Source organism: Clytia hemisphaerica, unplaced genomic scaffold (genome assembly GCF_902728285.1).
Source record: "Clytia hemisphaerica strain Z4C2 unplaced genomic scaffold, Clytia hemisphaerica genome assembly, whole genome shotgun sequence".
NCBI lineage: Eukaryota > Metazoa > Cnidaria > Hydrozoa > Leptothecata > Clytiidae > Clytia > Clytia hemisphaerica.
The window spans coordinates 1,554,541-1,568,503 of NW_027103900.1; the positions used below are offsets into that span (position 1 = coordinate 1,554,541).

Consider the following 13,963-nt stretch of genomic DNA (forward strand, 5'->3'; position numbering starts at 1 on the left):
TTTTCGAATGTTTTCGTTCGTTCGATCTTGTTAAACCTGTTTAGGGAACCCGTCGAGCAGGTCGCACTTGTCAATCTCTAAACAAACATTTTTTCAAAACAAAAGAATTTTTTTCAAAACAAAAGAATTTTTTTTCAAAACAAAAGAAGGCGAAAATTATCAAAAGAAAAAATGGTTTTCAAGACAAAAGAATTCTCTCAAAACAAAGAAAGATTTTTCTCTAAACAAAAGGAACTAACGTATGACATTACAGTGTCGACAAAAATTATTTGTCAACAAAAGGGAGACAGTCAAAAACAAATGAGTGTGGTAAATGGTGTGCTGTGGAAAAAAATAAGTTAACTGTATATTATACCAAGTTTTTTATTTATTGTTCGTTACTATTGTTGATATTTTCTTCGGTAGGGTCCACATAAACAAAGTTTGTTTTCATTAGGGTCAACTCTAAAGCTGCCTTTTCTTTCTGTAGATCGAGCAACTCAGTATGCCTTCGTTCATTTTTTATCTTCAATAACACTTCTTTGTTTTTCAAACGCTGAAATTTGAGCTTTGCTTTTTGAATGTTCAGCTCTTTGATTAGACATTGTCTTTGAATAGTTAAGGTGCTTGTTTTATTTTTCTTTGAGGGTTTCTTTGCCTGTAAGACGTTTTTCTTCTTGTTTATTGTTGAAGGATTCTGGTTGGTTTTAGAGGGTGGACTGAACAACATCACATCATTCTCGATGAGTTTATTATGGCTGCTAGGCCCGGGTTGATCCAATGAAATCGAGTTGCTCTGGATATCTAAAAAGACAAGGGTGGATTAAAATATTATTTATTTTATTTGGTATTTTTTTTCTTTCGTTATGTTCAAGAACAAAGAAAAACTTATTTCATGCATTGTTCTTCACTGACTGAAATTAATATCATAAAGAGAATTATTTGTACGAATGGAATAATCGAAACATAGAGTTTTCTTTACCTGTATCATCGATGAACGATGAGGTGGAAAAACCATCTAGGCCTTCGAAGGAAGGGCGTCCTTCGAAAAGTGAAATTACTTTATGCTGAGCTTCAGTTGGGGGTTTTGTTGGAGGGCCACCACCAGTTCCATTGACGTATCTTTTATACTCGTTGTGAGTGATTTTTGCATCGGATTTTTCCATTTTGTTTCGATGTCTTTCGTGCTTCTATTTGCAACACCGAGGGCATTAACTTTCAAAGTTATGTTCTCCCATAGAGCTTGTTTAGCAGCGTTTGTTATTGAAGGGGAGAACTTTCCTTCAATCGTGCTCTGACTAGCCTCGTATTCCTCCAAGATGATTCTGATCTCATCAGCAGTGAAGTTAGTTTTTCTTGGTCTTTTTCCTGACATTTTGTATAGATTGTTCGATTGTTATTGAATGAGTTTTTTAAAGTTTTTTTTATTTCTCCTTTTGTTTGTTTTGGTTTCGCAGGGAACGTTCGAAAATTGAAAAATGACGTCACGGAACATTCAAAAAGGGTTTTCCCAGAGTTTTCCCGCGCGATTACTTAATCTGACGTTCGAACAACGGAAGTTAATCCCCGCGATTAACTAATCGAAATTTAATCGCGATTAGCGTTAATCGGGATTTAATCTAATCGATTTTTTTAACAACCGGGCCCTGGCTTCTACCAATCAAAGCAGCAAAATTTCATCTATGCAGCTCTGCTCGCAGCTCTACTGTACCATTTTGTTTTGATTTAACATTTTATTTTAATGACCAGCCAGGCAGTGTTGCTCGAATTCCTCAATTCCTTGGTTAGAAAAAGCTATACCTGTTTACTTTTTTCTTGCCAGATTCAACAGGCCATCAAGCAACAAAATTAATACTGACATCAAAAAATTCACACAACCTTTCTACTAGACACTTCTAAATTATCTGCCATTATGAAGATGTTCCGAAATTAACCAATCAGCTTTACAATCGGAATTCCTCTGCTGGGAGTTAACGAGTTGGGAAATGTAAAGTTACGTAAATACTTACTTTTGGATACTTTTGGATGTGTTTGAGCGTACCGCTCTGGCAAGAATCTTTTGATCCACACCACAATCTTCATTCAATCCATAATTCCTGAAGGAAGAAATGGATCAGCAGAGAGATTTCATGTCTAAAATTGAGTTTGAGTCAACTCTCCTGCACCCTGTATAACCACGGATTTGGGGTTCATCGGGAATTTTTTGCAAGTGTTTGTCAAGTGCATTTTTGAATTTGTCAACAGTTAAATTTTTCAAGTTTCTAATGCTCTTTGGCATTGCATTGAAAAGTTTTGCTCCTTGTATAGTCAGGGTACTGTCGCGTAATTTTGAATTGTTTGGACCGGGGTTTGCTAAAACACATTCGTCCTAATCTTGGATGGTCTTTAGATTTGAAGCAATCATTGATATTTGGCACAAGATTTTCCAATATTTTCCAGGTGTATATGATCCTGTAGCGTTCTCTCCTTCTTTGAAGTGAGTATATTCTAAGCTTCTTTAGACTTTCCCAATAATTTTGGTGTGTTCCTTTTATTTGTTTCAAGAATGATTTCTGGATCTCTTCAAGTCTTTGAATAAGACTAATAGTACTGGGGCTCCATAACGCTGAGCAATATTCCAGTATAGGGATCACAAGTGATTTATAGAGAGTGATCATGGTATGTGTAGAGCGGGAAGTGAAGGTACGTAATATCCAAGAAATGATGTTTTTGGCTTTTTCAATTATTGATTCAATTTGATGTTTAAATAGACAATCATTGGACATAAGAACTCCCAGGTCTTTAACATATTCCTTTCCTTCAATTTTATCTCCTGATGGTGAGGTATAGTGAGATTCATTTTTGATTTCTATATTTGAGCCATAACGTAGCAATTCAAATTTTGCATCATTCAATTTCATATTGTTTGCGATTGTCCATTGATATAAAATCTGAAGGTCTTGTTGCAATATTTTTACATCTTCAGCATTCTTTATTGACTTGGTTGTGCGAGTGTCATCTGCAAAGGACTTGACGATAGATTGGATAACATTCTCATCTATGTCTCCAATGAGTATCAGGAAAATCAGGGTCCAAGTACACTTCCTTGTGGTACACCTGAGATAACTTCTTGGTTGTTTGATTTCACACCATTAACCACTACAGTTTGTTGCCTGTCTCTCAAAAAGGACTCTATCCAATTATAGATTTTACCAGTTATTCCTAGCCTTTTGAATTTCGTCAGAACAATTGAATGATCCACTTTATCGAAAGCTTTAGAAAAGTCTAAGTAAACAACATCTACATTGGTCTCTTTGTCAAGTAAGTTTAATATAAGATCATGTTGTTCAAGGAGCTGACTCAGACAAGATCTTCCACTTCTAAAGCCATGCTGATTTGGGTTGAAAAAGTTATTTTCGTCCATGTGTTTGACAATGTGTTTTCTGATGACTTTCTCAAAGATCTTTATAACGTGTGATGTTAAGGCGACTGGTCGGTAGTTTTCAGCCAGTGATTTGTTTCCTCCTTTGTAGATTGGGGTTATAGTTGATATTTTTAATTTGTTTGGAACAATTCCTTTTTCCAGACTGTTTTTCCATAGATGGCACAATGGGATGGCTAATTCTTCTTTACATTGTTTCAGGACTATTGCTGGGAAACCATCTGGACCAGCAGCTGAGGATGGTGATAATTCGTCAATGGCTTTCATTATGTCATTTTCAGTGACTACCATTTCTGATATTTCAGTGGTTTGTGTGTTGAAAGCTTGATCGTCAGGTGACATGGGTTCACTGAAGACTTTAGCATATATTGATTTGAAAGGATGTCAGCCATTTCTTTATTTTTCATTGTAAGGTTCCCGTTTTTGTCTATTAGTTTTCCAATTTTAGTTCTAGTAATACATAATTTTTCCGGGGGTTAAACGTATAAATAAAATTGAAATGGTTTGTTTTTTCTTCATTATATATTTAAGTTTCTATTATCAAAATTCTAGAAATGCTAGTTTGTAGACCATATTAGAAAATGATTATATATTTCGCAAAATAAACACTTACAAAAAGCTATTACTTACTATTTTTACCCCCGCTTTTTAATCAGCGTCTTCTGTGGGCGTCATATCAGGCGGAGACAAAACGCCCTCATCGTAAGATTCTCGGGTCTTCGTATTGTTTGTTCCTTTTGTCGAGTCTGTTGGTCCTATTGTTCATGCTAAATACACGATGACGTCAATGTTTGGCGGCATACCTGAAAATAAAAACAAAAAGATTATCATATTATTTTTGCATGAATTACGCTACCTTATACGTCATTATAAGACTATACAAAACAAAAGCGCCTAGAGCGCGGGCCCTTATATTTTTTCGCCCGCGGTCTTCAGGGGAAAACGAAAGTGATCGATATTCTTCGAAGGAAGAATTTGCCAAACAAACCCCTTGACAAAAAGATGTATTTTGAGGTTGGGAATGGATCCTGCAAAGATGAAAAAATTTTGACTAGGCGTTTTTTTGGCAAAGCCAAAAACTCTAATTTTTTTCTTCCCTCAAGCTAAAAAGGTTACGGGTTTTGGGTAATCGAGGCAAAAATCAGCAAAAAGCTGGTGTTTTCCGAAATCTGAGAATCGCGATAAGATCCTCACTGCCAGGTCATTCATTTGAGGCCCGGGGGGCAGTGGGTTTACCAACTGACGGTATGTGCGGCGAAAAAATTGGCTTTTAGAATCGCACCCTTACAGTGGAGAAAAAAATCGGTGAAATTCATACCCTTACAGTGCATTTTTTCAAATTTTAAACTCTTTTGAGCAAAAAAATCAACATTTTCGAGCTTTGGTTGGTCAGTCGTTTGATGGCTATGCAAGTTTCCCTCAACTGATGCAAATTACCCAACTTTACAGTATCATTTGTCAATCTTTTTTTTATCAAATGTCACTTCTTTCCAAAATTGGATGGGTTTTAGTTGAATAACCCGAAATAACAAAACCACTTTTTGTCCAGACTTTCCCACACAAGCCTCACTTGAAATCCTGATTATTGATTGTCTATCGATTATCAGAATATTGTATCAGAGTCTGGATTTATATTCTGCTCAGAGAAAGGTGTAGTAATTAGGTATAGTCCTTGCAATGATAGTCCTTTTACAGTTCAGGAGAAAACGCGTCCGTTGTCATTCCTATCAGTAGGTGTTTTAGATAAAAATGGCAAATATCCCTCTCTTCGCTGCGAAAACAGCAATTATTTCAATGATGAAATGCTGATTCAGCAGAAAAGTTTGAAGGAATGGAGTGCTAACCAGAAAACCAAGGTATATGTCAAACAAATTTATGACTGGGTTTTGTTTTCTCCTTCTGACTGTCTTTCAGCATTTAATGCAGGAACCTTTCGGATAAGATTTTGATTTTGATTTTAATCCTAGAATGTATGCCTGGACAAAGTTGTACTATTCGTGTCAGAATCATTATTGAATGAATAGACTTTTTGCTAGCTCGGATGTCATGTTGAATGATTAAAACTTCAACACCAAAACGATGATAAGAGAAAATAAATGCACACTTATAATAATTATATATGCATTAATGTGTCATTGTTTTAATTATATTATGCTACAGATACTTTTATGACATTTATATTCCCAGGTCAATCATCGCTAACTTTTTGAAATTGTTCAAAAAAAGAGTAAATTTTGTTGATTCAGTTTTATACAGCTGGTGATTGTATCTACATAAAACTTGAAGTACTGTTAAACGAATTGTTATGAATATTAAAGTTAAAAGAATACTTACAAGATTCTGTACAGAAATTCTTTTGTTTGATTTTTGTTGCAAATTGATGTTCGAGTTCGTTGAGTGCACTTTATAGACTGATTCCTGTTGATGATCCATTTTTTGGTTTTCATAGTTCCAGATGCTCTTTTAAAGCTTTAGAGCTAGCTTGATATCAAAAATATGTCAAATAATAAGCAATTCAAAATGGCCGTTTTACAGAAGTTCAAGTATTTTCAAACCTTGGAAATATTACGACTATCTCTCCAAACATGTGATACCCTCTTTGAATGAAATGAAATTGCTTAAGTTCTATTTTAAAGAATCAACCCTTTTTAATTGAAAAGAAGTAGGCTAAATTATCAAGTTTTGTGCATTAGATCGGTGCATCAAAGCAGTCGAAAATCCACCTAAGATATTAAATTTCTTCATAATAAAGAGAAATATTCAACTTACTTTCTACCCAATAGTTTAGCTTAAAAGACTGCCTTAAAAGTCTCAGTTCTGATTTTGTTAGAAAATACTGTCAATGAAATTTCTATTGATCTAAAAGACATTTCAGCTTTTTTTAAGGAAATGTTCTTGTTCAGACACAGTTTTACATCATTTCTTAATCGGAATCTGTAATTTTTAGCTTAGTGTTGTAATATCTTCGATACTTCCATTCCTTATTTAATTTAGCTTCTAAAGCTTCCATTAATCCTGACACCTTTTGACAGAAATTCTGAAATTATTCCCTTTGAAGTATGTGACTCTTCATTGACATTTGGTCAGAGTACTAGTTCTTGTCGAGCACCTGTTTTGTTGACCCACTCCAAATTTCACCACCCTTTTGACTTGCCTTCATTGTCTGTCACAATACTTTCTTTGAGATTAAAAAATTGTTCAATTGTTACCTTTTCTTTGTTCAACATTGGTATAAATATTGTCAATAATGGAAGCTAAATAAAAAAGGGTTCTGGAGAGGGCGAATCCTAGAAATTCTGGAGCCTCATTAAAAGAGAGGACCCTATACTAAAATATAGTCAATATTGTGTATATTTTCATGTTTGCTGTTGGTGTTAGGTAATACTAATAGAAGAGATTGACTTGATTCTCTTTGAAAACCCAAGACGTTTCTATTTTACTTCTGGGTCTAGTTTGCTCTGTTTGTCTGGTTTAGTGTCTTGTTTTCGATTTAATGCTTAGTTTCACTGGTTCATGCAAAACCAACTCTTTATGCCTTTAATATATTTATTTTCCTTGGTTGAAACTCAATGGAAAACATTTTTTTTACCTAATTATTCTTCAATGTTTTATAATTCTTGTTTCCTTCAAATAGCCATTAACTGATTGAGGTTGCAGATTATGATTCTTATTTTGTCTACTTTTATAGGCAAGAAAAAAAAGAAAGAAAAAATGGGCATTTTTGATAAATTATCATCAATGTTCGGTAGTAAGAAAAAAGAAGCAAATATTATTTGTCTTGGGCTTGATAACTCCGGTAAAACAACCATCATTAATAAACTGAAACCAGAGAAAGCTCAATCAACTGATATTGTACCCACAGTTGGGTTCACCGTTGAAAAAGTCATGGCAAATGGTTTAAATTTCACTGTGTTTGACATGTCTGGCCAAGGCAGATATCGAAATCTATGGGAGCATTATTTCCAAGATGCACAGGCCATTATATTTGTGATTGATAGCAGTGATAACTTGAGAATAGTAGTCGCCAAAGAAGAATTCGATATGCTGATACAACACCCTATGATCAAATCGAGACGTATTCCTGTCTTGTTTTTCGCTAATAAAATGGACATACGTAATGCTTTGACACCTGTTCAAATATCGAATCTTTTGAAGTTGGATGAAATGAGAGATAAACCGTGGCATATTTGTGCCAGTAATGCATTGACCGGTGAAGGACTACCAGAAGGTGTAGAATGGCTCACTGATCAAATGAATGAAGCCATGAAAAGATGATTTTTAAACTTATTAGTTGTATATTGTGAACGTGGTTATCAAATTATTAATCGAAGGATCGAAAAAAGCTCAACTCACATTTGAGCGTTTCTCAGTGGGCCCTGAGGTAATTTTAAGGTTTCAGTGGGAAAAATCACACATAGCTATCTAAGTTTTGTAGATTCTTAACTGAGTACTTGTCCAACTTGTGTTAATAATATAAATGGGCTTGATACAGCTTCGGCAATCTCTGGAAATTCGTAATTTAATTTTTTTTATGGTAGATGTCTAGTTCAGTTGTTTTTATTTTTCACAAATTACAATCTACCATTTTTATTTATTTTCGTTGTTTTATATGCATTCTATTGATCGGAACAACTTGAAAAATCTCAATAATGATAATATATAATCATTGTTTATATTCCATCCATAGTTTTTTCCCTCGGAAGAATTTAAAAGTGAAACCAGGCGCCGCCGCGGTGCTGGGGGAGCAAGTCGAACCTTGGCTCAACCACTTTTTTCAAAGTAAAAGAAAATTTACTAATCAAGCCAAATTTTGTTTGATAACGTTAAAATAAACTTTTTTTAAGCGATCTAGAAAGCCTAAAATTCAAAAATTTTCGCCCGTAGGCGCCAACCATGGTGGGGCTTCCTTCGTCAGTTTCAGTTCTTGCTATCAATTTCAAAGTGGAGCCGCAGCCCCTGGAAACAGAGCTTGAAATTCAACCTAAAAACAGTTTTAATTTTTTAAGTTGGATCCGTTTGTCAATGGGTCATCTTTCATCATCAATATATGGTATGTGGATTGTGGATGGTATAATTTCTCACAATATTTTACATTTCGAAGTTTGTTAGTAGGAATATTGCAATTTTGTAAATAAACTTAATTTCGATTTTTAGATGCAAATATTATCAGACTTGTTGTCTTAGAAGGACAGTAAACATACTTTCATATTTTTTAAATTGTTTCTACCTTTCATCATAACTTTTGACACTCAAATTTGAGAACAGTTTTTTGCAACATATTCATTTCTATGACAAATTCAACCAGGGGTCAGCACTAGAACACTAGCACTAGGATTAAAAGGATTTTAGAAAACTTTTCAAGAAACACTGCCCCAATTTCGAGAATATTGGTCTCTTTGTTTACATGTTCTAAAACAAAAATAAAAACTTTTTTGAGCACCTTTTTGTTCTTTCTTCAGTTGAGTATATCATTTTTCTCAAAAATGTCTCCTTTTGCACTAATTCAATTGTGAAATTTCTCAGGTTTTTTTGCTGTATGCCACCTAAGGCGTACAAACTTTCGCGAACAGTAAATTCTTGACAGGGTAATTCGCGAAAGTTTATGCTCTCAAAATTTTTTTAAAAAGTTGAAAATCTATAAAGCTTTAAAATCTTAATAAATAAAGAATTTTCAGCATATTTTTAGCCTTTGACGCCTTTTTAAATACAAAGAACAACGTTTTTATCGGATTTAAGGAACATTTGTCACTTTTTAGCCAATTTTCGTTTAAAAATTCTCATTTTTATCCTATGATTCGCAAAAGTTTATGCTCGCTAAAAATATTTTTTCCTCAAATTCGCGAAAATAAATGTCGTGAATTTCGCGATTTTTCGACCTCGCGAAAGTTTGTACGCCTAAAGTATTTTCGTATTTAAGTTTTAGATTTTAGTACTGACAGCCGGATTCAACTACGTACTGTATGGGTTAGATCTTTTGCTTAGCTTTTAAGAGGAAATATTTTTTGCTCTGATCTATTTATTTTTCGAATCTGACTAACTTAGAAATTTGGGGAATTCCTTTGTCGTTGCACGGTTCCGTTTTCATGTTTTATTTATCTTAGATTTCATTAAAAAGAAATATTTTCCAACTAAAAATGATGTAATTTAAAAATAGAGGTTGACGATGTTAAAGAAATTTTAAGGCTTGGTCCTCCGGTTCAAAGAGTCACGCATTCAAAGAAAAGAAAATGAACAACACGAGAAAATGAAGAAGCGTTTACAAAAGGTAGGTGCTGTTCTTGCCCCCTCCTGGCATATCACTATTTTGTGCTTTGTTGACAAACTAAGTTTTTATTTTGAAAGTCAATAAAAGCGAACAGTCGGCAAGCTGTGCTCAAAGACAGAACATTGAATAAATTCAATAGGATAGTTTTTGGGGACTTCTTTTTTTTTTTTTTTTCCTGACATTTCTTAATTCGGACATTAAATTTTCTTTGACAATCGAACAATGGAGTTTTCCTATCAAAATTCCCTTTTTGACTTTTTTCTTTAATTTCGACCATAGGAGCACTATATATATTCTCATCACAATTCGAAGGGACAGAAATGAGCATCTACAATATGGAATGGTCAGCCGCCTGGTAAAATTATTCGATCTTTCTTTTCCATTTCTAATGAGTGTCCCTTAAGTTTATATTCAAGCTAGTTTTTTACACATTCATGTCTTCCTAACTACAGTGTCCTGAATAAAAGCGGACAAAATTTTATATAAAGTAAAATCCTCAAAATTTATGCCAAAACTTTATAACTTTTATACTTATTTCAAAATTAATTGTTCTACTAAGCCCACTTTTGATAATGAGTTATGAGGATTTTACCTTAAAATGAAAATTTGTCCGCTTTGTTTGGGACATGTACTTCAGGGAACTTGTTGTGGCGAGAAATAATTTTGATCGAGCAGCAAAAAAATCTTGAAAATTGGCGAATGGTCAAACTTTTTAATTTTGGCGAGAACTAATTTTGACAGATAACAGGCTAATCTGTCCTACTTTCACTTTTTGCCTTATTTTGAGCAATATGTTGAATTTTAGGGATTATTTTGGCAAAATGCAAAAAAAATTAATTTTGGCGTGAACATTTTTTTTGCCGAGTTAGTAAAATATTTAATTTTGGCGAGAACTAATTTGGCAATTAAAATTAGTTCTTGCCAAAATAAGTATTTTTTTAAAGGGAACGTTCAAAGCTGTTCTGAAACGTAGTATCGTCGTCAATTTTTTTATTTGGATCAGTTAACGACACTGTGTATTTTAAAATCCTAGAGGTCCAATCAATCTTTTTTGATTGACGAATAATGGTGCTTTTACTTTAATGGGATAAACTTTCGCGGGGATTAAATTTCGCGGATTTCGTGGATTTGGGTGTCATCCGCGAAAATCCGTGAAATTAAGTCCCAATGGAAATTCGGAAGGGCCTCATCCGCGAAATATTTCTAAACAAAACTCAAAATATGTCAAATAAATACTATTTGAATTGCTACTTGCACCAAAGAGGCGCTAATAATGTGTATTTCAACAACGAACATGCATGATTTGACATTAAAAGTCACAAAATCGTGAAAATATTGCCACGCAATAGTGCCATCTGCGAAATTAAGTCCCCGCGAAATTTTTGAATTTCGCGGATAGGCCCAACCGCGAAATTTAATCCCCGCGAAAGTTTATCCCATTAAATTATTCGGTGTAGATTTTCCTCGGGGCCGTCCACATAGTACGTACGCACTAAAGGGGAGAGAGCGTATGCTTGCGTACAGGGGGAGGAGAGGGATCAAAGGAAAATGTACGAACGCAGAGAAAAATTTTGTTTCATAGCCCTTTTTTGCTAGTCCTTTTGTCGACTTTTACGCATCAAGGAAAAGAAAAAATTTCTTAATAAACATTGAGTTTCATGTATGAAATAAAGGTCCGAACCAAACGATTTGAATTCGAAATTTTCTTCAACCGAGGGGGCGGGGTGAATGAAAAAGTAAGTACTTACGTACGCTACCTCAGTTCAAAGACAAATCATGTGTCATCAGCTTTTTGACAATTTAGATGAATAGCAGCATAAATAATGCTAGAAATTTTAGATAAGCTGGAATTATATAGTAGAGTGTGGATAGTGATTCGGTTGCATTAAAAAGTTTCATGGTGCTTAAAATTTATGTTTTCTCGAAAATTTGTCCTCTAAAGTAATAAAAAATCTGACGCAGGTTGATTAGTATCTGTTCCTTTTGTGAACTTGATTCCATTTGAATTTTTTACATATTGCAGATGGAAACAGTTACCCAACGCTTACTTTCCCATAACACACCTTCAAGTTTCTAAAAACTTTTAGTCTGTGGTTGAAATCAATGCATGGATTTTCAATAAGAATTTCAACAGTTTATCAACCGAGATATGCCATTTATTGCTAAATCAACTCAATATCTACTATTTTGAAGCCAGTTAAGTGATCTTTTGCATGAAACACCCGGCGCCTGCTACTGATTCTACCAAGATAACCTTAGACTTTGTTCTCTTTAGTAAAGTAAAATATTTATATTTCAAAATCTTACTTTTTAGAATTAGTATTTGCCCAGCAAAAATCAACAATAATGAATTGGTACTTTCTCACGTTGGTGATTTTCACTACATATTTGCAACACATCCAAGGTAAAATCTCATTTTCATTCACTTCTCAACTCTCATGGTCCTCCGGTCCTCTGTGAATCTCTTCCGACCTTCAATAGGTGAATCCCTAATCTTGATACTATTAGCAAACAAACTTGGTAAAAACCTGATCGCCTTTCCCGAAGACTTCTCGTATTCCCAAGGCAATAAGATTATTTTGTTAAGAAAGGCAAAAGTAGTATGATCTACGCTATTCCCAATAAGAGCAATTGAAAATTTACAGACTTTTTACTCTTTGTTTGGAACGCGTTATTTTAGTAAAAAAATCAGAAACGACAAATTTTCGTTTTTGACAGGGAAGTACTAGAATCTGATTGGATGCGATGAAACGAGCCGCAATGAGAGTTGTTTGCAATCAGGCGTTTGTAAAAGTTTAGGGGAAACTTGTTGAACGGAGATTAGAAACTCTAGCTACCCGCTCGTAAATTTTAATTTACTTCAGTAGCACTTTAAAATGTCCCCGCACTTTCTATTTGCGTCATAGGAAAAACACTGAGCTCGAAGGATATAGATTTTGCTATCGATCTTCTTTTGGAAAATGAGAAACGAATTGTACACGACGAAGAAAAGAAAACTCACAAAGATGTATCAAATGTTAACAAAGAGCGAATTATAAGAGAATTAGCAGAATATTTGGGCGTCGAAGATTCTTCAAAGGTCAAATCGAAACGAAAATTATCTTCTAGCAAGGCGGAAAACACACATCCCTTTGGTGGGCGATTAAGTAACGTTATATTGCGAGGGAAAAAAGAAAGCAAAGAAGAATTACCGAAAGCTAAAAAGGAGATCAGTGAAGACGCAATGAACAAACTGAATGAAATCTTGAACTCTATTTTTTAAGTTACTTTAATCGCATTAACTTTCGGGATATCGAAAATTTAATCTCGCATAATTTAATCCGACTAAAGAAGTTTGAATGCGATTTAATAATGATGCATTTTTTGATCATTTGAGTGACAATTTTATTGGTGCAACATCTTGTATTCGTCATTTTAAGTTGCAGAATGTAATAAATATCGTTTAAAACACCCACTTTTCTATACCTTAAGGGAACTAATTTTCGCGTTTTTGGGTGTCTACCGCGAAAATTGTTTCCGCAAAATATACAGTTTTTTCTAAAGATCCTCGAAAACCCCTAGGAATATAAAAGAATAGACGATATCGGCTTTCCGAATTCTCCCCGAATGATTACCCATGATGCATTGCGCAAAAAAACTCACGGAAGATATTGACTTTCCGTGAATTTTTTGCGCAATGCATCATGGTTAATCATTCGGGGAGAATTCGGAAAGCCGATATCGTCTATTTTGGCAAAAAGTGGATGTCAACTTCGAAAATTAGTTCAGCGAAATGCGCCCTTTAAGACTGAATTTCGACGTTTTTTGGACCCTTTGAGAGATTTTATTTCAATTTATTATCCGTGTAGTGTACTCTTTAAGAAACTGATTTTCGCGGTGCGAGGTATTTTTACTAAAATCTCAATATATTTCGACCATACTTGAAGTATCACCCCCGGTTAAAGTTTTCTTTAATTTCTGCTTAGCCTTCCGTAGCGTGAAGACTAGGAAGTTCGTCCGCTGTCTTGATTTCTCTATCGATACTGAAACTACACGTTTTTTTTTATTTTAAGAAACACACTTTTAAGAAACACGAGACTCAGAATGCCTAAAAACTAAGAAACATCTAAGAAACATGCTGAGGCTGAGAATGAGAAAATAAATTTTTTTAATTCGTTTTTTTTAAGAAACTTCCAATCAAGGCGAAGTTCCAGAAAAATACTTACATAACAGTCAGAAAATAGAAGATAGGAAAGTACCGTAGATTAGTCTATTAGACTATTGTAATCGACATGCGTCCTTTAAACTTGACAAAGTTT

The 13,963-nt window shown here is 34.3% G+C and overlaps 1 protein-coding gene and 1 long non-coding RNA gene across 2 annotated transcripts; both read left to right on the plus strand.

Moving 5' to 3' along the window:
- The first annotated feature begins 7,091 nt into the window (after positions 1-7,091).
- Positions 7,092-8,600, plus strand: LOC136808862 (ADP-ribosylation factor-like protein 6). Its single transcript, XM_067065423.1, has one exon. The coding sequence runs from the start codon at positions 7,112-7,114 to the stop codon at positions 7,673-7,675; it is 564 nt and encodes a 187-aa protein (XP_066921524.1). The 5' UTR covers positions 7,092-7,111; the 3' UTR covers positions 7,676-8,600.
- A 905-nt stretch (positions 8,601-9,505) lies between these two features.
- On the plus strand, positions 9,506-13,115 carry LOC136808905 (uncharacterized). The gene is made up of 4 exons (XR_010846929.1): positions 9,506-9,665; positions 9,945-10,020; positions 11,980-12,069; positions 12,572-13,115. It is a non-coding gene; the product is annotated as an uncharacterized lncRNA (long non-coding RNA).
- Positions 13,116-13,963: the final 848 nt, after the last annotated feature.

Excerpts from the sequence above, each read along its gene's own strand:
- LOC136808862 (XM_067065423.1), top strand. The coding sequence starts at position 7,112 with ATGGGCATTTTTGATAAATTATCATCAATGTTCGGTAGTAAGAAAAAA.